Source organism: Vulpes lagopus, chromosome 3 (assembly GCF_018345385.1).
Source record: "Vulpes lagopus strain Blue_001 chromosome 3, ASM1834538v1, whole genome shotgun sequence".
Taxonomy (NCBI): Eukaryota; Metazoa; Chordata; class Mammalia; order Carnivora; family Canidae; genus Vulpes; species Vulpes lagopus.
The window spans coordinates 66761770-66786331 of NC_054826.1; the positions used below are offsets into that span (position 1 = coordinate 66761770).

The following is a 24562-nucleotide window of genomic DNA, read 5'->3' on the forward strand; positions in this document are numbered from 1 at the left end:
CATTTTCATTGCAATACAATGTTCAATTGCCCACATGTAGCACCGCTCACTCACCCCTTCTTTCTGCCATTGGACACTTGGGAAGTTGCCAGGTGTTTGCTAATTCGAACAATGTTAGTCTGAATATATTACAAACAGCCCCAGTCATACGATTGCAAGAGCTTCTCTTGGGTATATGTCTGGGAGACGAATTGCTGAGCGCTACAGCTTGCAAATGTTCAATTTTACCACACATTGCCAATTTTTCCCCTTAAGTGTCTGTTCCGGTTTACATTCCCACCGCCAGCGTATGAGATTTCCTGTTATCCATCTTCAACACCAGTGTTAAGTGCACTAGTCCTTATTCTGCTAGAAAGTCGACGATGGCCACAGACGTGAAGACCCAGTTGGCTGAACATCCACTGATGAGGTAAGACCCCAAGTGCCCACCCTGCTGATCCGAGCGGGTGGGGGGAAGGCAGGGCAGGCTGGGAGACAAAAGTGGCGTGGCGGGAACCCAACAGATGGAGGGTCCAGGAGAGGCAGCCCTTCCTCACCTTCGGCTGCCATCAGCCAAGCCCCCAGTGGGTTCTTAGGCCTGAGTTAGCACAGGTCACAAACTGGGTCCCTCCCTGGAGGGAGGAGGACATGGTGGCAGGGAACAGAAGCACCTGTGTGAGAATTCCCATATTTTTAAGGGGCGACTTCCTCTGTCAGTTGGGGTAGGGAGGCCACGTAACTGCAACTTTCAGAGAAGGTTTGCTTTATTTCTTTAAGTCCCAGATGCCTTAGAGGCCAATGGAGGACGGCACAGAAAACTCAGGGGCCTGGCCAGCAAAATCCTCAGAGGGCCCCGAGGCCCTTGCTTAGCATATCCAGAGCCCACCTCTTCTCCAGAGGGCCTCCCTTCAGCCAGGGCCACCAGGAGAAGGGAATGCAGACAGCCAGCAGGCAGGTGGTCCCACCAGGCCCCAGCGGAGATCACCCCACCTCTGGATCCATGCTGGACGGACCCCGGGCTCCTCCAGAGGCAGGGCCTGGCATCCTCAGGAGAGGGAAGGGGTGCAGGGTGGAGGACAGACAACCTGAGAAACGTGTCTCCAGTGAAGCCGACAAGAGCTTGACGCTTCCCTGCAGCGTTGCGACTCTGAATGCTGCCCCACCAGCTCTGCATCTCCTGGGAGGGGCTCCTGAGGGAAGAGGACATGCTGGCCCTGTCTGGCCTTGGTGCTCCAGCTTCAGCCCCTGGACGCGAAGTCTGGGCCAAGACTGCCTGGAGGGGGGGCCCCGGGGCAGGGGGACTGCCCATAGCTGGCTTCTCCTGGGCTGCCAACAGTTGGCTTGGGGTGAGGTCCTCGTTGTGTCTGCCCCTGACCCTGGAGGTGTATATAAGGTACCTTTGCTCCAACCCAAGTATTTGGAGAGTAGGTGGGTCTATGGCTTCTTTTTCTGGCTTTAGAGAGAGTTTCTGGGAGAAAACTGAGGTCTTGGGAGATGCTATCTGAGTTCTCTCCAATAGATCCTAGCTCCCTGCTAAGGCAGCTTATGAAGACAGAGGCTCCCTGGGACTGGATTGGACTAGTTGGCAGAGGACCCCAGGAGAGGCCTGGCTTTGGGAGCCATGGGGTGGAAGTGAACTCCTGGAAACCAGTTTCAGAGTGCCTCAGGAATAGACTCCATCTGAGCTCTGAGTTCTGAGCTGGGTGGGCACTGATGCCAGGAGGCTCCATTAGTTTCTCCTTGACTTTCTCCTTCAGTCCAAGGGCTGAGCTGAAGCCTGAAAAGAAGTCAGGGCACAGGCCAAGGAGCCACGGGGACAACGGGCCACAGAAAGAACTGATGATCCCAGGGATCGTGGATTTCCAGCTGATCCAAACAGCACTGAAGACCCCCAAGCCCCAAACCCCTGGGGCCTACCGCTTTGGCCGCCTCAGCCACCACTCCTTCTTCTCCCGGCACCACCCCCACCCACAACGTGTGACCCACATCCAAGGTAGGCCCTGGGGAGGTAGGGGCCTGACTGGAGGTGGTGGGGCGGTTCTGATGACCAGAAAAGGAGGATCCAGCCTCTGTTTCCAAGCTGAGGCCCAGAGAGGATGGGGATTTGGTCAGGGACAGAGAACTGCTTGGCCACTTGCAAGCACTCAATCAAGTGAAGACTTGATCTGGGGAAGCAGGCTCTGAGGCTGACTGTGCAGCCCTAGACCATTTTTCCTCATTGCTGATGCTCCCATTTTACAAATCAGATAAAGGGATGAATGTTCTGCCCCAGAACTGCACTCTGTTCTCTAACTCAGGCCAATTCATCCACTTAGCCATCTGTCCATCAGATATCTGTTGAGTGCAAACAATGGATCAATCACTTATTTAGGCCCTAGGGATATGACAGTGAGTGAAACAGTTCCTAACCTTGTGGAACTGACTCTGCTGGGAAAGGCTAGGAAATAGATGAGTTGTCATAGTGTAGGAAGTGCCAGGGCTCTAGAAGGGAGGAGACCTGATCAATAGCATGGCATCTAAGCCAAGAACTAAAGGGGAGAGGGCATTGAACTGTGTGGCTAGTGGAGGAAAGAATGTCCCAGGCAGAGGGAACAGCAAGTACAAAGGCCCCAAGGCACACATTCTGGCTCTGCTGGGGAAGCAGAAAGGAAGCCAGTGTGGCTGGAGCTGAGTAAAGAGGAGGAGAAAGGAGAAACTCCAGAGAGGTGGTGGGAGTCCAGATTATGTGGGCCTTAGAGGTCACTCCACTTACCATTAAGCCATCTCGCTGAATGGATGGGAGCCGCTGGAAGGTGGAAAGCAAAAAAGTGACAGGAGTGACCTGTTGGCTGCTGTCTGGAGGGGGATGTAGACCAAGGAGGTAGCAATGGAAGAGCAAGTGGCCCTGCTCTAGAGCTATACAGAGGTGGAACCAACAGGATTTGCAGATTGGTTAAAAATAGTAGGAAAGAAAAAAAAAAATAGTAGGAAAGAAAAAAAAAAATAGTAGGAAAGGCAAAGGGGAGTCAATGATGACTCCCAGGTGCTGGGCCTGAATGACTAGAAAACCATAGTCACACTGACTGAGGCAAAAAAATGCCTGAAGGAAAGATCAGTGCAGGGCAAGGGAGGGGTTGGAAATTGGGTGGGAATCTGGGAGATGTGAGATTCCACACATCTTTCAGGCTTGGGGGTAGAAGTGTAAAGTAGGCAATTGGGGCTGGAGTTCAGGTGAGAGATGCCAATCTGGCCACCACTCAAGGAGGGATGGCATTGGAAGTGCCATGCCTGGATGGGCAAGCCAAAAGCCCGTGTAGATGCAGGAGAGGAGAGCCTGGCGCTGAGCCCAGGGACCCCAAGCCTGAGAGGGTGAGGAGGTGAGAAGGAAGGAACAGAGGAGGTGAGGAGCAGCCTGCGAGTTAGGAAGGACCAGGGGAATGAGCCCCCCACCCCCACCAGCCAAAAAGGAGAATGTTTCAGGAAGGACAGAGTAAGCCAGCATGCCAGGACCTAACCAGGCTGGTCCTCGAAGCTTCACCGTGTATGCTAATAAACGGTCACACAGACCTGAAGCCAGAAGGGTCCTCATGTGTAAGCAGCTCGCCACCACCTCTGGGCTGCCCTGCAGAGGCTGACAGATGGCAAGGAGTTTTATCTAGGGGGTCTGGCTAAACCTTGCTTCTTTTGATTTGAGCCCAGGTCCTTCTGGTCGCAGACTATGGCTCCATGCCCCATCCCCGTGTCCTCCTCTTCAAGCTATCCACCTCCGTGTGCTCACACCTGCAGTTCCTCACTCTGTCGTAGAAAATCAGAAGGACCCCAGGACTAGAGTCCTATCTCACCTCCCCCTGACTCGCTGGGTGACCCTGAGCACTGCCTATCACTGTTCATTCTTAGTGTCCCCCTGGGTAAGGCCTCTGTGGCCGGAGGGCCCAGCTCTAGCGATCTATGGTCGGGAAGAAGTGGGGTCCGTACTCTCCCTGCCCACCAGCCTCCTCCCAGCCTCCTGGTGTTCCTGGGGTCTACCCAGGCCCTCCTTCCCACAGCCTCTCACCCTTCGCAGATCTCACCGGGAAGCCCGTCTGTGTCGTCAGAGACGAGTTCTCTGTGGCCCCCTTGCCTCAAGCCACACTTTTATCCCGCTGTCTGATGGGGTTGCCCACCATCTCTGTCCCCATCGGAGACCCGCAGTCCAATCGGGAACCCCGGCTTTCTTCTGGTGGGTACTTGGGCACCAGCCCCTCTCCCCAGGGGCTGCCCTCCCTCCCAGGTCCTTGGGAAGGAAAGAGCCAGCGCTCTTAGGTCGGTGGGGTCCCCTGCGGTTTTCCTCATTTCCTCAGACCGCAGCATCTGCACTATTCCCCACCCACCAGGTCCTCAGAAATGGGGCCCCTACTCAGATTTGAGGTGTTTGAGGCATGATAACAGAGGACAGACAGAGTGGGGCAACAGTCATGTGACTTACAGCCACAAACAGGATTGATATGGGAAATGTCGAGTAGCTTGTAGGCTTGGGCACCAGCCCGTTGGAGCAGTTGGCCAGAGATGGAGCTGGAGCTGGAGCTGAAGCAGCAGCTTTCTGGCAGCCCCTGTGCTTACCCTCCCCCTCCATCAGGGTCCAGGGGAAACCCACTGGTGGGGACCAGGACAGCTGTGCAGGGCAGAGCGGCTTGGGAAGCTAGCTGCAGCACATCTCCCCAACTTCACCAAGAGCAGTTCGGTATCTGAGGGACTGGCACAACGCAGAAACTGAGGCTCAGTGCTGGCCTCAAGTGCCTAAAAGAGGAGCAGCTAGACTAACCCGCACACATGTTGGCGCAGGTAGCCAAGCATCCCCAGCAGCTTCCAGGGAAGCCACAGGCTAGGATCAACATCAGCCCCCTCCAGTAGTGACCACACTCACCCCCCCAATAGCGAGATTCCTCCTTTCCTCGCAAGGTCACCGCCTCTCCCTTTCCCTTTAAGATACAAGGCGGAAGGCTGGGGAGGTGAGCAGGCTCTTCCCACCCCCACCCCCCACTCCCAGCCCTCTCAAGGCTGGGTACCACAGGGAAGGCAGGAGAACCCCGGGTTTCAGCTGGCAATGTCTTCCCAGAGGCATGGAAAAAGGAGTTGAGAGACCTGGCTTCCCGGGTGGCCGTCTTCACCAAGGAGAATGAGCTGAAGAGCAAAGAGGTGGGTGTAGAACACAGGAGCCATCTGGGAAGAGATCCAAAGGGTCCATCCTTTTGTGATGAAAGCCCTCCCAAGTGTGTTCCCCCTCCTGAGCAGTAGAGCTAGTGTCCACAAGAGGTGCTGCTGTTGGCCCAGGAGGAGGGGGCTGCAGAACATCCACCTCCCCACCCGAAGAGGGTCCAGCAAGGGCTCAAAAGAGAAGAGAAGGTGGCTAGGTGGGGAGATCCAAGAAGGGTGCATAACAGAGGTGGGATGGGCAGACAGGGATGGGGAAGGCGTTCCTAGTGGACACATGAAGCTCAGAAGCTGGGAAGTACAGGACATGCTTAAAAAGGGCAGCATAAGCGGGCAGCCATGTGGGGTTGGGGGTGGGGAGGAAGGTAAGAAGGGGTTGACTTTGCATGTGGGCAAAAAGGAGGAGCTTGCTCTTCATTTCTGAACTTCCTGTAGCGCCCAGTCTCATAGGGAATAGAGAATCACTGAAGGATTTCAAACAGGATGGGGTGACTTCGTGGGTGCTATCTGCTGATAATCCAGTAAAGACAACTGGGAGGCAGCATGGAAGTAGTTGGTACTGGATGCAGGACAGGTCTGGCCCTTGGGACAGAGTCTGGCCCTGCCCTGCTCTTGGGCAGCAGAGTTCTCATTTCTGATTTGTGGCCTACTCACTGCAATGCTCACGGCAACTCGGCTAAGCTCTGGGGGTCTCAGTTTTCTTATCTTTAAAATGGGGACAAGTATAGGGTCACCTGGGTGACTGAGTGGGCTGAGCGTCCACCTCTTGATCTCAGGACCCTGGGATCGAGCCCCACGTCGGGCTCTGCATTCAGTGGGGAGTCTGCTTCTCTCCCTCCTCCTCTGCCCCACCCCTGCTCCCATGCACATGCTCTTTCACTTGCTCTCTCTAAAATTTAAAAAAAATTGAAAATATAAACAAATAAATGTGGGGAGAAGTATACTAGCAGTCTCAATTGGGGTTGCAGGGGTAGGAGGTCCCAGGCCTCATATCAATAGGCCTAGCTCAGGAAGTTTTCCCAGAGCAAAGAATGGATACCAAGTTCTAGGGGACAAATTTGAGGGGTAGCTGAGCTGGAGTTAAGGTAGGAAATGGGGGTCTTGGCCTAAAATACTGCTTTCCAATCTCTGATGGGTGCAGGGGTGAGGGGAAGGGAGGGCAGGTCTCCCTAGGAGGAATAATGAAGACTTCGGAGGACCACCAGGGTCTCCAGCATTGAAGAAGTTCCAGGAGGAAGCATTTTGGATGGGGAGAGTCCCTGGCTGGGGAGAGGGGTCCAGAACAGGGTGGGGCTGGCCTGGTCATCCTCCCAGGTCCCTGCAATATTGCGATGCTAGGATTGCAGGAGGGGAGGTGAAGCCCCAGAGGTGTGACTGGGCTTCCTTCTCTTCCCCTTCTTCCTCGAGCCTCTCTCCCTCTCTCTCTCTCTCAATCCCTCTCTCTCACTGCCTGGAGTCTCTGGCCACTTTGCTCCCAGCAGAAGGAGGAGCCTCAGCGGGAGCAAGGGGCAAAGTACTCAGCTGAGACCGGGAGGCTCATCCCCACTTCCACCCGAGTCATTGGTCGCCGCCACTCCCGCCAGGGCCCACGGATGTATTCTTCTGGCAAAGATGAAGGAGTCCAGACTGTCTTCCTAAAGGATCATGAGCTGCTGGTAAGGCCCTGGGAATGCTGGGAGCTACGGCCCAACAGAGGCCTGGTCTGAGGGCAGAGAACATGTGGTCGCTGCTCCCAGGCTCCCAGCAGTCCCAGCTAGGACGCTTACAAACTGCTTTAAAGTGTGGCCTCTCAGGGTGCCTGGTTGGCTCAGTCAGTTGATTGCCCAACTCTTTTTTTTTTTTTTTTTAAAGATTTTATTTATTTTTTCATGAGAGACACACACACAGAAAGAGAGAGAGAGAGAGAGAGAGAGAGAGGCAGAGGGAGGAGCAGGCTCCATGCAGGGATCCTGATGTGGGACTCCATCCTGGGACTCCACGATCACATCCTGGGCCAAAGGCAGGCGCTAAACTGCTGAGCCACCCAGGGATCCCAATTGTCCAACTCTTGATTTCAGCTCAGGTCATGATTTTAGGGTCATGGGATCAAGATCCTCTCTCCTTCTCCCTCTGCCTTCTCCCCATCTCTCTCTCTCTTAAAAAAAAAAAAAAAAAAAAAGGTGTGGCCTCTCCCAGGATACTTGTACCTGAGACTATCAGCCTCAGAAACTCCTGACCTGGGAGTCAAGTACCTGGATCCGATCCTCTGCCATGTCCAGGTTTCTGCGGGGAGCTCTCCCTCTCTTTTAACGCCTTCCCCCAACTTGGGGCTTTAGTTCCACGATCTACGCAAGCTGGGAGCATGCACATGTTGTCTTGAAGGGCTATCCTAGCTGTGGCACTGGATGAGTTCAGGAAGGGAGCTAAGGTGGCTGGATGACATTCATAGAAGAACGTCCTGCCTAGTGTGTCCCCGAACCACACCTGGGTGTGCTGGCAGCCTGCGGCCAGCCCCGCCAGTCCCGGCCCAGTCTCCCCACACTGTGCAGGATTTGGTGGGTGCCACAGTGAAGCACAGACCTATCTTCTGATGTTTAAGTTTCACCGGCCAAGGCCTGAGATGAGTCCGTGACCGATGCTGGTGGGTTAAGTCTACCTGCGGTCCCTTTTAAAATGCATACATGTTCTCCAGGGAAGGTTAGGTCCCAAGCCAGCATCTTGACACCCTCCCTGTGACCCGTGCTTTCAAGCATGCAGTCCCTTTGGAGACTTACAACGGTCCAGTGAAGTGGATAGCAGACAGGGCCCAGAATCCCCATTCCACAGATGGGGAGGCTAAGGCCCTGCCAGGTGACATTCTGTGGCCCAGGTCCCCAGAGACGGAGCAGCATAGCGGAGACTAGAACGACACTTTCTCCACCATAGGGCGGCCTCATCTTGCCTGGAATTAGGTTCTCGGGTCCTGTGGGGAGGGGGCCCCGGGCAGGTAAGTCGGACGGGGAGAATGAAGAAGGGCCCAGGGGCAGACCCAGGGGGTGGGGGGAGTCACTGCAACAGGTGGGTATCTGGGGCTGAGGGGGCACCCTAGCAGCCAGAGGCCCGGGAAGGGGCTCAGCCCGGTTCCTGTTCTGCCAAGGATGAGGCCGACCTGCTGGGGACTGACAGGCCCCCTCAGGTCCTGGGAAGACCGACTGCCAAGCACTAAGGAGACCCCGCTTTCCTAGGACTCCAGGGGCTACACCTCCTACCACGGGTCCCAACTCCAGGCGACCGTAGCCACAGCCACCGTCAGCAGCCTGGCCTAGGGAGCCCCCGTAGCCCATCCTGCTACACAGAGCTGGAGCTCCCCCCGATGATACGAGACTGGAGGACGCAGGGGAAAGAGGGCCCAGCGGTGGCAGAGATGCCAGAGGCTGAGGAAGCGGCCGAGGGTGAAGCGTTCACGCTGCTTGGCAGGACGGAGCCCCACGCGGGGTCATCTGCAGCATCAGCCAGCCCTGACCCCCAGCCCACCCGCTGGGATCACTCCACCTCTGTGCTAGTGTCTCCAGACCCTGGGAGCTCCAGGGTGGGGAGGCCCGTGGGGTCCCTGAAACCCCCACGCCAAGGACCCAGGGATCCGGGACTCGGTGGGTCTCCAAGCAGCCAGCTCTGACTTTGCCTTCCCAGTGAGGGACTTTGGGGGTACAATCAGCCCACGCAGGGCTCAGGGATGAGGGATCCACATACGTGATATGGAGCTTTGTTGTGCCACACTCTCCCTGCTGGGCGTCGTCCTCTTTCAAGGCCTCAGATTCCTCATTTGTCCAGTGAGGAGGTTAAGACTCTTCCACTGGGGGAGAGAAAGTGCTGTGTAAAATGCAAAGTCACAGGGCAGGGACGATGGTGGGGACTAGTTTAGCCAAGCATGTGGCTCTGGGAGCACATGTTGTAGGAGCAGGGCCTGTGCTGCTGGCTGGGACGTGTCATCCGGGCTCACTGACCCAGGGCCTGTCCTCCTGCCCGCAGGTCCTGGAGCTCCTTTGTCAGATCCTGCAGACAGACTCCCTGAGCGCTATCCAGTTCTGGCTACTTTACGCTCCCCCAAAAGGTGAGGACACAGCTGGGGCCCAGGGCTTTCTCGGAGTGGAGGCTGTGGAGGGCCTTGTTCTCTGGATGTCACTGGGCTCCCACCCAGGGCCTTCCTCCTGGGCCCCGAATGCACCTGTCTCCAGCGGGATAGGGCCGCTGCTGCCTCCTTGCCCTTCCTCGGCAGGATTTCCTCGACCCTGCTTCTTGGAGGGGACTTTATACTGACCACTGACCGCCCTTGGCACCCAGGAGGGAGAAATCCAAAGATATATTTAGCAGACACGCCCCCTCACCCACCACTGCGGGAAGCGTACAGACACACACACACACACACACACACACACACACACACGAACCGTGAAAGGACGTCCTTGTACACACTGAGATGGTGGGCAGAAGGTTTATCTGGGTGGGAGGCTGAGGGGTGGTGATGGGAGCCGGAGAGAGTGGAGGAGGAGGGCAGGAGGCAGGTGTCCAGGGGGCTTTGCAGAGAGAGCCCAGAGGCATGACCACAGGGTGGGCCAGCAGGTGCCGAGAACAAGGAACATGCATGTGATCATGTGGTGAGAGAAAGGTGGGGAGGGCCTGGATGCTCTGCACACACAGGGGCCAGGATAGAACAGGGGCCTCCCCAAAGTAGACCTGGAAGCAGAATGAGAGATGGTTAGAGAGAGCTGCCCTGGGCCAGGGTTGGGCAGAAGAGCCGAGGCCCTGCTTCCAGCTTGTCGTTGCGGGGACAGGACAGGGTTGGTCCGGCCACTAAGGACCATGCCCCTGGCTGTGCTTACAGAGAAAGACCTGGCCCTGGGACTCCTGCAAACAGCCGTGGCTCAGCAATTTCCACAACCCCTAGTCTCTATCCCGTTGGAAAAACTTCTCCATCAGCTCCAGGAATTCCAAGAGCCATCTCAAGAGAAGCAACAGCCGCCCTACAGGTGGGCTTCACACCCCTCACCTGCCCCTCTGTTCCCAGAGCTCTTCCCTCCCATTCAGCCACTTGTCCTCCCCCGTGAGGCCAGGTGGCCTGGAAAGGGGATCCAGGCACTGGGCTCACTGAGCCTGTGCTGGAGGAGGAGGCCCAGCCCCTTCCCCGAGGGACCCTCCGGTTCAGCCCCTGCTGCCTGAGGGCCCCTCTGGCAGCCCACATGTTGGCGGCTGACTATGGGGGATGCCCGGGGGGTGACCTGTGTCAGCTGTAGCAAGACAGGGCCGGAGAAGCCACAGCTAGCCCTCCAGCTCTTAGTCTCGGGGAAGGCCAGTAGAGAGGGGAAGCTGACACAGGGGAGCAGATGTACCGTCACGGACGGCTGGAGGACACAGGGGGAGGGCACAGTGGGAAGCCCTCACCAAGCAGGTGGGTAGGGCTAGGGTGTCAGCAAGGGACCTGGCAATAGTGCGGGCCCACTGTTCTGCCGGACACCACTGGAGTCCACACAACCACCCACAGAGGCAGCGTTACCCCCATTTCACAGATTAGAAAACTCAGCAACAGCTGAGACTACCTAGAGTCACCTGGCTAGTCGGAAGAGCTGGGATCCAGCCTAACTTCCAAGCCCAGCAGCACCCAGATTTTCCAGAGACCCTGTTAAAAATGCAGATTCCTGGAGATTCTAACAGCAGGTGGGGGATGAGCCAGGGGATGCATCACTTTGACAATCTCTCTGGTTTTCCCCGATAGAGCTTTGCGGAACGTGGCTGGGACAGGTAGGATATGAAGGAGCAAATGAGAGGTTGGGGACTGTCAGGAAGGGAAGGCAGGAACGCGCTCAGTCTAGGAAATGTTAAGTTTGGGGGTGGCTGCAGCTTGGTGAGAGGGGGCAGGTGCTTGTGCTCCTTTAGGTTTGTTGAGGGCCTGGGTTCTCGCTCTGGCCCTAAACTGGGTTCTCTTTTCTGCTTTGAGAGACCAGAGAGGCTTGGGAGGAAGGCAGGCTTCGCTGTGACCTCGGGCAAGCCACTGCCCCCACCATGGGCCTCAGCTGCACCCCTCAAAACCACTCTCCTAGCGTTGTAGGGAGGACAGTTAGACCGAGTGCATAAAAAGGCCTGCTTTGGTGCAAAGCGGAAGTCCTCCGTTAGGGCAACAGGAGCTCCAGCTTCTCCACTCACAGGAGAAGGCTTCCTCTCTGCCAGGAAGCAGGAGCCAAGCACGGCCGGGGCGGGCTGGGGCGGGGGCCTCCCTTACCGCTTCTGGGGCAAGAGGGCCCAGGAGGTTCCTCGTGGTCACGGCAGGCAGTGGAGTCACAGCTGTCTGTCGGGGTCCCTCTTGGGGGTGGTGCCAGCAGGGGCCAGGCGCCTTGGGCTCTTGGGCTCCCTGGAGCACTTGTTTCCCCACCGCACCCACCCTGCCGCTCTGCTGCAGTGGGCTCCAGCCTCACATTCCCTTTGTGTCCCTTATAGCCAATCCCCGAAGAAGACGAAGACCCCACCACTACCCAAAGGCGACCGACCAGGTAAGATTCTATGCAGCAGATCATCCCAGGGGCTCTCCCCCCCACCCCCACCCCCACCCCTAGGCCCACCCTGGCTGTATGCCTCGGGGGATTCGAGGACACTGGGAGATGAGTCTCTGCCCCAGGAAGCTGCTCATTCCACCCATTCATCTATTCACTCATCCATTCAACAGAGACTTCCTTAGCAGCTGTGAGCTAGGCTCTGGGGAAGAGTCCAGACAAGTTCCTGCTGCTATGGAGCTCACATCCTAGTGAGGAGGAGTGCAGACAGCAAATCCAAACATCGGAGGGGGATAGGTACTGGCAGGAAAATAAAGCAGGGGAAGTGAGGGGCAGTAAGAAGGACTGGCAGGGTGGGGAGAGGGCTCCTTGGCCTGAACGACAGGTAGTTCCAGCCCAGGGTGGGCCTCGGGAGAGCCCAGAAATAGGGCTCTCACCTGCCAGCTGTGTGGGTGAAAGTGTACTCAGGCCAGGGTGGCTGGGGCCTTATGGGTCAGGCTGGTGGTAAGAGATGATGTGGGCAGGGCCAGCCTGGGTCTCACCCAGGTGACATGGGGGTGTACTGGAGGCTTATAAGAGGGCCTGGTGTCCAGACAAGTTCCCTTCTGGCTAGGTAGAGGAAGGACTACTGGGGGCAAGAGGGGCTGAGGGGAGACCAGGCAGGAGGCTGCTGCATCCTCCTGGTGTCTTCGGCCAGGGCAGGGGCAGAGAAGAGGACAGCTACCCACCACGTACCGTATTCTCTGCCACTAGACTGTAAGGCGTCCCAGGTGAGCATCCGGCACAGGTAGGCACTCCCTAGGTATTTGTTGTCTGGATATAGAAAGAAGAGGCGGAGGTGAAGCTCAGAGAAGGGAGTCAGCTACTCCCGGGTCACCGGCAGCACCCAGAGCAGCAGCTGGGCTTGACCCACATCTGCCTGGGGCCTCACGGGGAGAAGACGTCCATTTAGGTCCCCAGAGCAGCTCCCAGCTAGGGACCTGGCCCATCCCTGTCCTCTGCTGACAGATGTCTTCCCTTCTCCCAGAGTACATCGGGAGAGCACAAATTCTCCGGATGCATCTGAACCAGAACACAGAAGACAGAAATTCAAAGCCGAAGGCAGAATGCGGAGTCTGAGTCCCTTTGGCCACCTTGCTCAAGAGCTGTCCCCAGGTTCGGGGCTGCTCCCAGTCCACCCACCTCAACAGCAATACCGACTTTCCTATCACACGGAACCTATTAAAAGGCTGCCTTCCCCCTAAGAGGACAATTCCACTCCACTCTCTATAGCAGGTCTGTACTTGGGGGTTTATTCCAGGAGCGAGGATGGGCTACACGGAACCATCCGGCTCCCTTGGAGAAAGCCCAAATGCTACTGCCCACACGGGGCTTACCTGCTGGTTCTATGTTCCTAAGAGCTGAAGGGCAGCCTGAGGAAGAAGCTCTGTCCCACCCGAGCCAAGACACACAGGGGATCCGGGTAGGTTAGAGCAGATGTCAGGAGCCCACAGGCCTCCGAAAAGTAACCGTCACTACCAACTGTTGAATTCCTGCCAGTACCATATTCAATTCCCCCAAATATTCGATTCCCCCAAAGCTCTGTGAGGTAGACTATTAATATCATCACTCTCATGTTACAGGTGAGTACATCGAGGCTCAAATGGGGGAACTAACTCGTTCAAAGCCACACAGTGAGTGGCAGAGCCAGGACCCAAATCCAGCATGTCTGGCTCGGGAACCCTGCTCTTTATTCCCCGCTGTGCTCTACCCCTCACCCAAGGTGGTGGCTGCAGTCTGAAAATCATAACCATTAGCAAAATGGTGGTTGGCAAGATCAAAGATCAAGGAGGAAAGAGATACTCCATAAATGTGACCCAGTTGGGGTTTTCTTGTCCTTTAAAATCTAGAGAAGATAGCCTTTGACCTTCTTGGAAGTCCAGTGTGTTCCTTGAGATTTCTGCAGATTCCCTGGAAAGCCAGGGCGGGGAGATATGGGAGGCATTGATCATCCCCCGTGTCATGGTCACCTGTGGCTCCGAGCTGCTACTTCCACTAAGTGCTCCAGACTATGGCTCCCTCCTGTGCTGGCAACACCACTCCACCTCACAGCAACTCAGATTCGGTCCCTCTGGGTTTTCTCAAACACCCCACACAAAACCTATATGTGCAGCAGCGTTCAGCCCAGATCAGGGGCTGGATGCGGATTTGCTGTGAGTCCAGCCAACAGCTTCACATCAACATTAAACCATCTTGTGTTCTTAAAATCCCCTCTCCCACTGAGGATGTTCCCCCGGCAGCAGCATCTCTTATTACAGCCCTGTGCCTTGTGACGTTGCTGGCTTCGGCCTCCCTGTGCTCACCCCTGCCACCAGTTTTCCAGAAAAGCCCACCAGAAAGCCCACAGAAAGTTCACCAGAAAGCCCACATTCATTTGTCTTCTCCTTATTGCCCTCCTCTTTTTTTATTGTGGTAAAATCCACATAACAAAATTTAACCATTTTAGCCATGTGTCAAGTATACAGTTCGGTGGAATTAAGTACACTCACGTCGTTGTGCAAATATCGCCACCATCTGTCCACAGAACTCACATCCTCTTATAAAACTGAAACTCTCTGCACCTTATACACTGACTGCATTCCCCTTCCTTCACCCCCAGCAACCACCTGCCTCCTCTCCGTCTCTGTGAACCAGACTGCTCTGGCTGTTTTATATCCGTAGGGCCACAAACTATTTGTCTTTTTGTGACTGGCTTAGTTCACAGAGTAGGATGTCCTCGAGACTCACCCATGTTTGTAGCGTGTGTAAGAATTTTCTCTCACACTGATTTTTTTTTTTCCAACGTACCAGCTCGGCTTCCCTGCCAGCCCCATTCCCAGACTCTCCAGCCCCACGTTGGCCTGTCCAGCCCCATCAAGGTGCCGACCTAGAGGTCCATTCTTGAAAAAGGGTCCTTGCCCCTTGGCAGTTGTAGGTATGACAGTCTCTCTCTCTTCCATTAGGAATAATTTTTAACAATCCACATTGTAAAAAATCCTAGAAGACACCTGCTTCCAGAATAAATCATACTTGTTGGCACGAAGAAACCCCACCTGGCCCTTTTGCTCATCCTTCTATCTTCCCTTGAATTGATTAGGGAGTATTGCTGAGTGGTTAATAATTGCTGTCACAGATTCTCATGATTTTCTTATTCCAAAGAGCGTACCTCTCCTCAGAGCGGCTCGGCCTGTCCCGCAGATTGATTGATTGATTTTGCTTTTGCAACTCCCTGCAAAATGCTTGTGGCACTGCCTGGCCTTTGCAGCCACTGTTATTGTGCTTAAAGACAGGGTGGGCTGGGCCTGGCTTCTTACTCCTGTATCTTGAGGGTGGGTGGCAAACAGTTCATTCTCTGCAGCCCTGAGGTCTTTCGGGACAAAGAAAGATCAAGGGGCTGAGCCGAAGCGTGCACACATAAACACCGTGCGGAAAGAGCACCGAGATGCACACTGGTGGGAAACTGCTGTCTTGCAGACACGTGGGAGGGCTGAGCTGTGCCTGTACAGATGACCTGACCTCAGGTGACACTCACGACAGCCTGTAAGGCAGGCATCATTATCCACATCCAAGGCTTCGAGCAAAAGTAACACATCAGAGCTCACGTAGCCCATAAATCAGGGATCAGACGCAGGGCCGCGGGGCTTCTCAGTCGGCTCTGTCCTTTCTGCTACACTGCCCTCTTGCAGGCCACCTCCCCGCCCCGCTGCCACAGCCACTTCACCCACCCTTCCTCCCCGGTCTTCCTCCCCCATCTCGCAGAGAGGGAGCACGTCAGGGTTTGCTCTCACTCACTCCCTGACTCTTCGCAGTCCCTCCTCAGGCCCACATCCTCTTTCCAGGTTTTAAGGGAATTACTGCTGAACCCCAGGGGGCTAGCGAGCTGGGATAACTTGAAGGTTCCAGAACCATAGCAAAGCACTGATCAGAGAAGTTGCTGGCCTTCTTGGAAACGGCAGTGGCATCCAGCCTGCCTTCCTCGTCACCTGCACTGGGCTACCTGTGCCCTCAGATCCTATGGGGGTTGGAGGCCAGACTGGTTCCCAGGCAGAAGCCCCAGGGGCTGTGCAGTCTCTATGCTTTGCTTTGCAGCGCCCCTGTCTGCAGTGGCTGGGCGCCTATTTGGCTATTATGGTGTCAGGAAGTCATGGCCACTTCTAGGTTGTTCTTAAGTTTCCCCCCGGCACCAGGCCCTGAAATTTCCCCCTCCCCACTGCCTCTCTGCCTGAAGCATGAAGACAGATTTTCCCTTTCCAATCTTCTTCCCCATGGCTCTGGGTCCTTCTTGGGATCTAATCTCCTTAGCCACTGTGGTAGCCTTTGTTTGGGGCTGCCCAGGATGTCCCCCACCCTCCTTCCAGGGTGGGCCTGAAACTAGCTCCGTCCAGCCACAACACCCCATCCCTGGTGGGCACGGTGATCTGGAGTAGAATAAGTATATGACCCAAGCTGGGCCAGTCACAGACTGTCCTTGGACTTGAGGGGGAGGAGGGGTTATTGGCTTTTGACAGGATGCCATCATTGGTCATCATCATCCCAAGGGGACAAAGCATCAGTCACACCTGCAGCCCCTGACTGTCCCCCATCCTTCCCCATTATCCGAGTCCATAAAATTACTTCCTGTAGTTGATTTTTATGCATTTTTACATCAAACTGACCACCTTACCCATTGTCAAGAGTATGGTTGGGTGATAACACATGCATGTTGTGCAACCATCACCACATCCACCCACAGAACTCTCTTGATCTTGCGAAACTGAAACTCTACAGCCATTAAACATGAACTCCCCGTTCCCTCCCCTCAGCCCCTAACAACCATCCTTCTTCGAAACTCTCTATAGATTTGTCTATTCCGGGTACCTCATGTAAGTGGAGTCATGCAGCATTTGGCCTTTCAGTGTCTGGCTTGTTTCACTAAGCACAGTGTCCCCAAGGTTCGTCCATGTGGTAGCACACATCAGAATTTCCTTCCTTTTTTAAGCTGAATATTATTTCACTGAATGTCCATGTCGCATTTTGTTTATCTATTCATCCATCTGTGGACACCTTTGGGTTGTGAATAGTGCTGCCAAGAACACGAGTGCACAAAAGTAGTTGATTTTTACGTCACATGACGCAAGGGAGCCTGGATCATTTAAGGTCATACAACTAGTAAGTGGAGCCTCTGGAATTAGAATCCAGGTTTGTCAGACTCCAGGGTCACGGACAAGAGCCCTTGGCTCCCAAGCTTGAACCATTCTCATTCCCCCATCACGAATTTCTTACAACTGTTCCTAAAGTTTCCTTTAATGTACCTTTTTAATACTTCTCCTTGAATATAGTTTTTATCTAAGCAATACGATCCCATGGCATCATGTTTTGATGTTATTTATTAAAGTTCCTCATACACAATGAGGATAAATATAAGTGTATCAGAATTGTTCCTCCACGTACCACCTAAGTTCATCTATCGTACCACCAGAGTTTGCCACACTTTGGAAATGTTGCCTAGAACATATTGCAGTTTGAAGAAGAGAGAGCCACCCCTGGGACTCCTGGCTTAAAGACACATGTGGGGGTCACCTCCTTGCCCAGTTTTCTAGCTCAGCAACCACCCCCTCTCCCACCTCACTCCCCTTAAATAGATAAGGATAGGCTGGAGACTCACGGCAAAGGCAGGGAAAGCTCGAATCCTCACTAGCAATGCCTTAGAATCCCATCGTTGGACACCTCAGAAGTTCTGTAACAGCCTTCCCAGCCCATTGGAAGCCTTCACCGGAGCTCCCCAGACATGATACCCAACTTCACCTTGGACAACGGTAGTAACAGAGATCTCACTACATTTCCTGGCTTTTCAACCCTGAGTTCTGTTCCCAGAACCACCAAGATCATGTCTTTCCAGGCTACCTGATTTTGTGCTTGTCAAAACTTTTTTGTAAAAAGTCTCAATCAGACCACACCTCTCTTCCAATATTTATATCTTTTTTTTCTTGTCCAACTGCATTAGCTAATACTTCCAGAGAATAATGTTAAATAATAATGATGACAGGGTTTCCTGGGTGGCTCAGTCACTTAAGCTCCCAACTCTTGATTTCAGCTCCAGTCATGCTCTCAGGGTTGTGAGATCAAGCCTGGCATCAGGCTCCATGTCAGTGGGGAGTCTGCTTGAGATTCTCTCTCTCCCTCTGCACCCCCCCCCCCCATGAACACAGGCATATGCTCTCTTTCTCTGTCTAAAATAAATAAATAAATCTTTAATTAATAATAATAGTGCCAGTGGGCATTTTAATAGTATTTAATGAGAATCATTCTCATTTTTCATCATTAAACATATTTACCTATGAAGGATCTATAAACTGAAATAATCACATATTCATAAAGTTATGTCAAGAAGTCTCCTCCAGGGCAGCCTGGGTGGCTCAGTGGTTTAGCGCCGCCTTCAGCCCAGGGCGTGATCCTGGAGACCTGGGTCAAGTCCCGCGTCGGGCTCCCTGCATGGAGCCTGCTTCTCCCTCTGCCTGTGTCTCTGCCTCTCTCTCTCTGTGTCTCTCATGAATAAATAAATAAAATATGTTTTTTAAAAAAAAGAGAAGTATCCTCCAGTTCTTAAGTGTTTTTTTTCTTTTTTTTTTTTCCCACTGTGAGACCAGTTCTTAAGTGTTTAACCCATACTGGAATCTAATGAGGTAGATACTATGACTGTTACGACAATTTTACACATAAGGAGCTGAAAAAAAGAAGTGACTTGGTCAAAGTTATACAAGTAATAAGAATTAGATTTCAGAATTTAAACTTGGCAGCTTGAATGGGTAGAGCCCAACCTCCTGACCCTACACGCCCCATAACTTTACGTAGTAGAGAGTGTTATTAGTGCAATTTCACGGGCGAGAAATCAGAAGAGGGGTTAAGTGATTCATCCAAGGTCAAACAGCTTGCTCATATATCCTTCTCTCGCGGTGATAGGGCGATCTTAAGAGTTCACCTCTACTGCACATTGGGTTAATTTCTTCCTCATGCTGTGTGATTTTTCTCACATCTGTCTTCCACTTCACTATCATGTCAACTACGCCCTTGATATTACTCTACTGTAACCATGACCTCCATAGCGTTATTTTTGTCCTTGGCTCCCTTTCTTCATCCCCACAGCCTCCTTCCGACTCATTCTGTTGCTTTGTCTCAACTTCAAACTCTTGTTCAAAGAACCCAAGTCATCTTTAATTTCTTGAGAATGCAAAACATTTCTTATCTAATATTTTCTTCAGTTCCTGGGGTTGTCTTCTTCCAGAATGCAGGCTTCATCTTCCCTTTGCATATTATCCTCTCTTTCTCTCTCTCTTCCTCTCTCTCTCTCTCCCTCTTTCTCTCTCTCTCTTTCTTTCCTTTCTTCTTTGGTCCCTTCCTCCTTTCTTCTTTTTCCTGTAGAATTCTTGCACAGGCACCATACCAGTTGCTTTGCTCTTGCTTGCATTGGATCTGGAACATTTGCAAAGCCTTCCCTTTGCAAAAAGGGTGCAATTCTCCTTTTTGTTTACCTGGGCCCCATATGCATCCTCCCCTCTGAACATTAGCTTGAGGGCTGAGTGTCGCTGGTGTATATTCCCTAATTCTCTCTTCAACTTGCCTGGGACAGAGAGGTTGGAAAAGATTGGGTCCCAGGAAGCCAGTAAATCAGTTGGGTCTCTGCACTCTTCATCTATAGGTTTTTAAAAATAAACTTAATTTTCAAACTTAATTTCAAACTTAATTTTCATGTTTTAGGCTTACAGAAAATTTGTGAAAGTAGTACAGAGAGTTCCCACATGAAGTTTCTCCCACTAGTGTTTTTATACGATAGCTTTATTGAGATCTAATTCACAACTACAAAATCCACCTACTTCTACAGTTCAACGGTTTTTAGTATTCATTCACAGAGTTGTGCAACACAGACAATTCTAGAACACTCATCACTCCAAACAGAAACTCTAGTACTTTCCATCTCCCTCAGCATTCCGGCTGCCCTGTGCAACCACTGAACTGTTTTCTGTGTCTCTGGATCTGCCTATTCTGGACGTTTTCGTATAAATGGAATCATAAAACATGTTCTTTTGTGTCTGACCTCTTCCATTTAGCATAATGTTATCAAGATCCAACCATGTTGTAGTGTGTCACAGTGTTTTATTCCTTTTATGGCCAAATACTATTCTGTTCTACGGACATACTGCACGTTTCCCCACTCATCAGCCAGTGGACATTTGGATTGTTTCTACCTTTTGGCTTTTGTGAATAACACTGCTAGGAACATTCATGTACAAGTTTTTGCGTGTGCATATGTTTCAGTTCTTCTGAGCAGCTACCTAGGAGTGCAATGGCTGGGTTATAGGATAACTCCATGTTTAACCCTTTCAGGAACAGCCAGAGTATTTTCCAGAAAAATGGTACCATTTTATATTCCCACCAGCAGCATAGGAAGGCTTGAATTTCTCCACATTCTGTCAACACTTGATATCTGTCTTTTTTATACTTATAGCTATCTTAGTGAGTTGAAGTGTTATCTTACTGTAGCTTTTTTTTTTTTTTTTTTACAGACAGCAAGCAAAAGCATGAACAAGTGGTGGGGGAGGTAGAAAGAGGGGCAGAGGAAGAGGGAGAGAAGAGAGAGAACCCTAAACAGGCTCCACACCCAGCGTGGAGCCCAATGCAGGGCTCTATCCCATGACCCCGGGCCCATGACCTGAGCTGAAATCTAGAGTCAGATGCTTAACCAACTGAGCCACCCAGGTGCCCCTCTTACTGTGGTCTTAATGTGCATTTCCCTGATGGCTCATGATGTGGGGCATTTTTTCATGTGCTTATTCCATTTGTGTATCTGCTTTGAAAAAACATGTTTGTTCGGTTGTAATTTTGTTTTTAAAACAATGAAGCTCTTGTTTTGTGTATGAGGATATCCTATCCTAACCCAGAACTCTACTAGTCCTATAGCGGTTGCCCTGCAAAAGCCCACCACCCACTTAGGTCAGAGGGCCTCCAGTTTTTATTTGCTTTTGCTGTGGCCCAGCACTTTGTTCATTCCACTCCACTCAGCCTCTGTTCGCCATCCGAGATTATGAACACAGAGTACTTAAATTGCTTGCATATTTTCTCCCTACCACCTGGGGGAGGAGAAAGTTCCTCTCAGCAGTTCTTCTGTCTCCATCTGAGATCCTCTTTATCCTTAATGGATGACAAATACCTGGTGCCATCTGGACACCCACGAGTCTACATTCCACCAAACTGGGGAGACCCTGAGAGATTTTTAGGCTTCTCTTTGCCCAACTTCTACCCTGGCACCACTTTCACAAAACAAGGCACGTATCTATTCCTGGAATCCTCATTCGGTTGGGGCCAAATCATGGCATATCTGGGGTCATCTTCATGAAGCACGTGGTTTTGGTTGAGACCCTCACTGAGTGTCCAGTGACCCATTCCTTACTACTTGTACTTCTTTTGGGCCATCTCAATATGCAAAAGGGAATAAAGAGAGCAACAGAGATGCTGTGATGCTAATTGTGTTCTATTTTTGGCTTGACTTGGGTGTGGAGTAAAAACCCGACCAGGATTTAAGAGTGTGAAAATCAGCTGGGACTGCAAACAACATAAGCAGTCCTGTGGTGCATCAGGCTAGAGGACAGATGCAGACCAGACAACTGTCACGTTAACAGGAAATGCTGGTTTGCCCAAGGTCATGCAATACTTGTGAGTAATTGCATCCTCTTTGAGTGACACTTTTTACCGATGAGCCCCCCAGAGCTATGTTGCTATTTAGACTTACTCCTGGGGATAGCCAGTTGCTAAGCCGCCCTTGCCTCATGGGAGCACCCTGTCCCCTGGTTAATCCCTGTTTCTCCTCATCCTCCCTCAGAAACAGTCACCAATCCAGAACTGTCCTCTAACCTACTTCCCTCGGACCTTTCCAGAATTCTTCAGTGGGAACCCTGAGAAAAAGGCACGACCCTGCCTCTTGTCCAGTGACATTCCATACTTCCTTGCTGCCTTAAGTCAATAAATTGGATTTTATTGAACCACAGGCTTGTTCTCTGCAGTCTATGGCTGCTTAGACTGTAAAAGTTAGTATTAAATTGGGGAAGCCCAGTTCTGGTTTTTTCCATTCAGCTCCGGTTTGCCATCAGAGATAATTAACCCAGAGTAATAATTGCTTAGATTTTTTCTTCCTGCCAGTAGAAAGAAGGAAAATCATGTCTATTAAATCTGCTCTCTCAGATCTGTTCACCTCTGCTAAGATAGGGGTGGATGCCCATGCAGGATGGCGGGCAATCATCTAGCTCCAACCATGGACAGCACTTGGGTGTAAGGCTGGTGATCAGTGCGCACGTCCCAGGGCCTCTCCCCAAACCCTGCCAGGAAACAGACATGGTGGCCCTTGGCCTTGTCCTCAACTGGGGGTCTGTCCCAGGGGAAGTCCCTCCTAGCCTTGGGCCTTTATTCACCCCTCCCTCGGGTCATCAAGGCCACTTCTTCCCACTTGGACAGTCTACAATTCTAAGTTCAAACTATGGAATGAAGTGGGGCTCCCAGTAATAAAAATCCCTAACATTTATCAAAGGCTTTCCACGTCCCTGGCACCGTCCTTAGCATCTTATGCTCATTATCCCATTAGTCCTTAGAGCAATGAGATTAAATATTATTATCCCATTTTTAGGTGCTGGAACTGAAGCAGAGAGGGATTAAGTGGTTCGGCATAGTCAGTGAGGGGCAGCTCCTGCATTTAGTCAGCAGAGTACCTGTCTCCCTAAGTATCAAGGATAGAGTGGAAACAACAGGGGAGACTGGGTGGCTCAAGTGGTTAACTATCCAACTCTTGAGTTTGACTCAGGTTATGATCTCAGGGTCAGGGATAAAGCCCCCACATCAGGCTCCGTGCTCAGTGGGGAGTCTGCTTGAGATTCTCTCTCTCCCTCTCCCTCAACCCCTCCACTGCTCCTTCCCTAAAATAAATAATCTTAAGGGAAAAAAAGAATTGCACTGCACTTGGAGAGGAAGCATGCAGAGCAAGACAGGAGGGACTTCAAGAAAAGGTACTGGTGGTTCTAAAAGGGTGCAGTGAAGCCCATCTTTGCCACCTCAGCAGACCAGAGACGGCATGTGGCCAGAGGACCAAACCTAGACCACTGGTAGGTGCATTTGATCTTTGGAGTATATTTCTTGCTAAAATTTAAAAATCAGAATTTGGGGTGTCTCTTGAAAACATCAGAAGCTACGAAAACACTGGATCCTTGTTCTGCCTGGCCTGAGTCCCCCTTCGCCGTAGTCCCTACCTTCATTCACAAGATTCGTCCTGAGTCTGGGCACCCTGCTCCGGCCACACATGCTGTCCACTGTGGGTTGCTCTGCTGCTTCTGTCCACTCCGCTCTGCAGCTCCCCATCCCCTTCTTCTCTGCATCCACACAGCGATGGCCTCAAGGCTCGGAAACAGCCCGGCATGCTCTTGGCTGGGACAACTGCCCAGGGAGCTTTTAGTTCAATGTCCAGCCCTAGAGGGGGGATGGTCTCGCCCAGTCACACATCAGGGAAGCTCTGCGTGAAGTGTATTTCGCTGCATTCTAAGTCACAGAAAATGAGCAGCAGGAGATCCAGTTCCACCCACTGCAAATGTGTTGATGGACCGCCTGGTTTTATCTGGTGGCTGGGCCGATGGTGCCCTGACCACGTTCTCGGCCTGCGGTTACATGGCAGACTGGAAGGACAGAGTTGGTGGCTTTAAAGCCAGGCTCAGGCCCTCATCGTGTGGCCTTCCGCAGCTACTCCATTACTCTCTTGGCTTCTGCTTCCACAGACTTCCCAGCCAGAGCGCCAGAGCATTAGATTCATCAGTAAGTGGATTATCTGGGCTCAAGCCCTTGTTGTGAACACTGTCACTTACTGGATAACTTACTGTCCTGCATACAGGATTCCAGGTTTTGTCCGCCACATGGTCTCTCCTCAGCTGCCTAGCTGGAGACTAGCTCTACTGTTTACTGGCTGTGTGACTTTAGGCAAGTGAGTCAACCCCTCTGAGTCTCAGCGCTTCCTCTATGAAATGGGCGTGATGAACCAACTTCATAGGGTGGTTGTAAGGATTTAGTGACACACCAGAAGGGCATAGCAGTGCCTGGCACATAGTACGCATTCGATGTCTCTTTTTTTTCTTCTTTTGCTGCCCAGAGAACAGGTATTCTGAAGACTGAGATCTCTAATTTAGGAGGTGTAACTATGACACCTCTGCCCCATTCACATCACACACACCATGCCCCACTGGTCCAATGCACAAGCATTATGTAAGGTGAATACTCTCAGAACATGGGTTTAAAAAAGTATTCCTGCAGAGACACCAAAGATTGAAGATAATGCTAGTAACATAAGGCCAACGAAACTACAGGGCTGGCATTTCCCCTATGCCTGGCATAAGCTTTTCAATCAGCACATTACAGGGGTAAGAGGAGGCAGGCTGATCAGAGAACGAAAACATTTCCAGGTTTGAAAAATGCTTGAATTTGAAGTCCAAGTGAGTTAATTTGTAGATTGTGCTTACAGTAGAGCCTGGCACACAGTAAGGGCCGTGTTAGCTATCATTATCGTAGACTAGAGAAATAAATGGAAGAACTAATAAAAAGTACACATTGGTGAGAACACAAGAATTTGTGTTCCTACTTTCCTAGAAGGAGACTGATGGTTCTGTAGCCATGGTAAAGAGATTTTTTTTAAGGTACTGTAAGTTTATAAAGGCTTGCCTAAATCAAAAAGCAGCACACACACACACACCTAATTTATGCAAACTAAAAAATGTATATAAACAGCACAATACTGTGATACTGGATCATGATACATTACCTGTACACTTAACTACTACTGTTATTCATAGGCCTTTGGGACGTTCTGTTTTATGCCCACCAAGACATCAGTTAAT

General features: G+C 52.0%; 1 protein-coding gene across 2 annotated transcripts; it reads left to right on the forward strand.

Annotated features, from left to right (window-relative positions):
• The first annotated feature begins 295 nt into the window (after positions 1-295).
• Positions 296-14677, forward strand: TBATA (thymus, brain and testes associated). Of its 2 annotated transcripts, none has more exons than XM_041749635.1 (9): positions 296-409; positions 1737-1972; positions 4022-4177; positions 5054-5139; positions 6627-6803; positions 9136-9217; positions 9989-10133; positions 11596-11648; positions 12676-14677. In XM_041749635.1, the coding sequence occupies exons 1-9, from the start codon at positions 363-365 to the stop codon at positions 12765-12767; spliced, it is 1074 nt and encodes a 357-aa protein (XP_041605569.1). In that variant the 5' UTR covers positions 296-362; the 3' UTR covers positions 12768-14677. The 2 variants fall into 2 exon arrangements, with proteins under 2 accessions (XP_041605569.1, XP_041605570.1); XM_041749636.1 differs by having other exon boundaries at positions 5054-5133.
• The last annotated feature ends 9885 nt before the right edge of the window (positions 14678-24562 follow it).

What these genes read in the sequence shown, in the direction of transcription:
- TBATA (XM_041749635.1), top strand. Translation starts at nt 363, where the DNA reads ATGGCCACAGACGTGAAGACCCAGTTGGCTGAACATCCACTGATGAG. An exon ending in ACGTGTGACCCACATCCAAG is followed by an intron (nt 1,973 to 4,021) that starts GTAGGCCCTGGG and finishes CACCCTTCGCAG; the next exon opens with ATCTCACCGGGAAGCCCGTC. An exon ending in TGAAGAGCAAAGAGGTGGGT is followed by an intron (nt 5,140 to 6,626) that starts GTAGAACACAGG and finishes CTTTGCTCCCAG; the next exon opens with CAGAAGGAGGAGCCTCAGCG.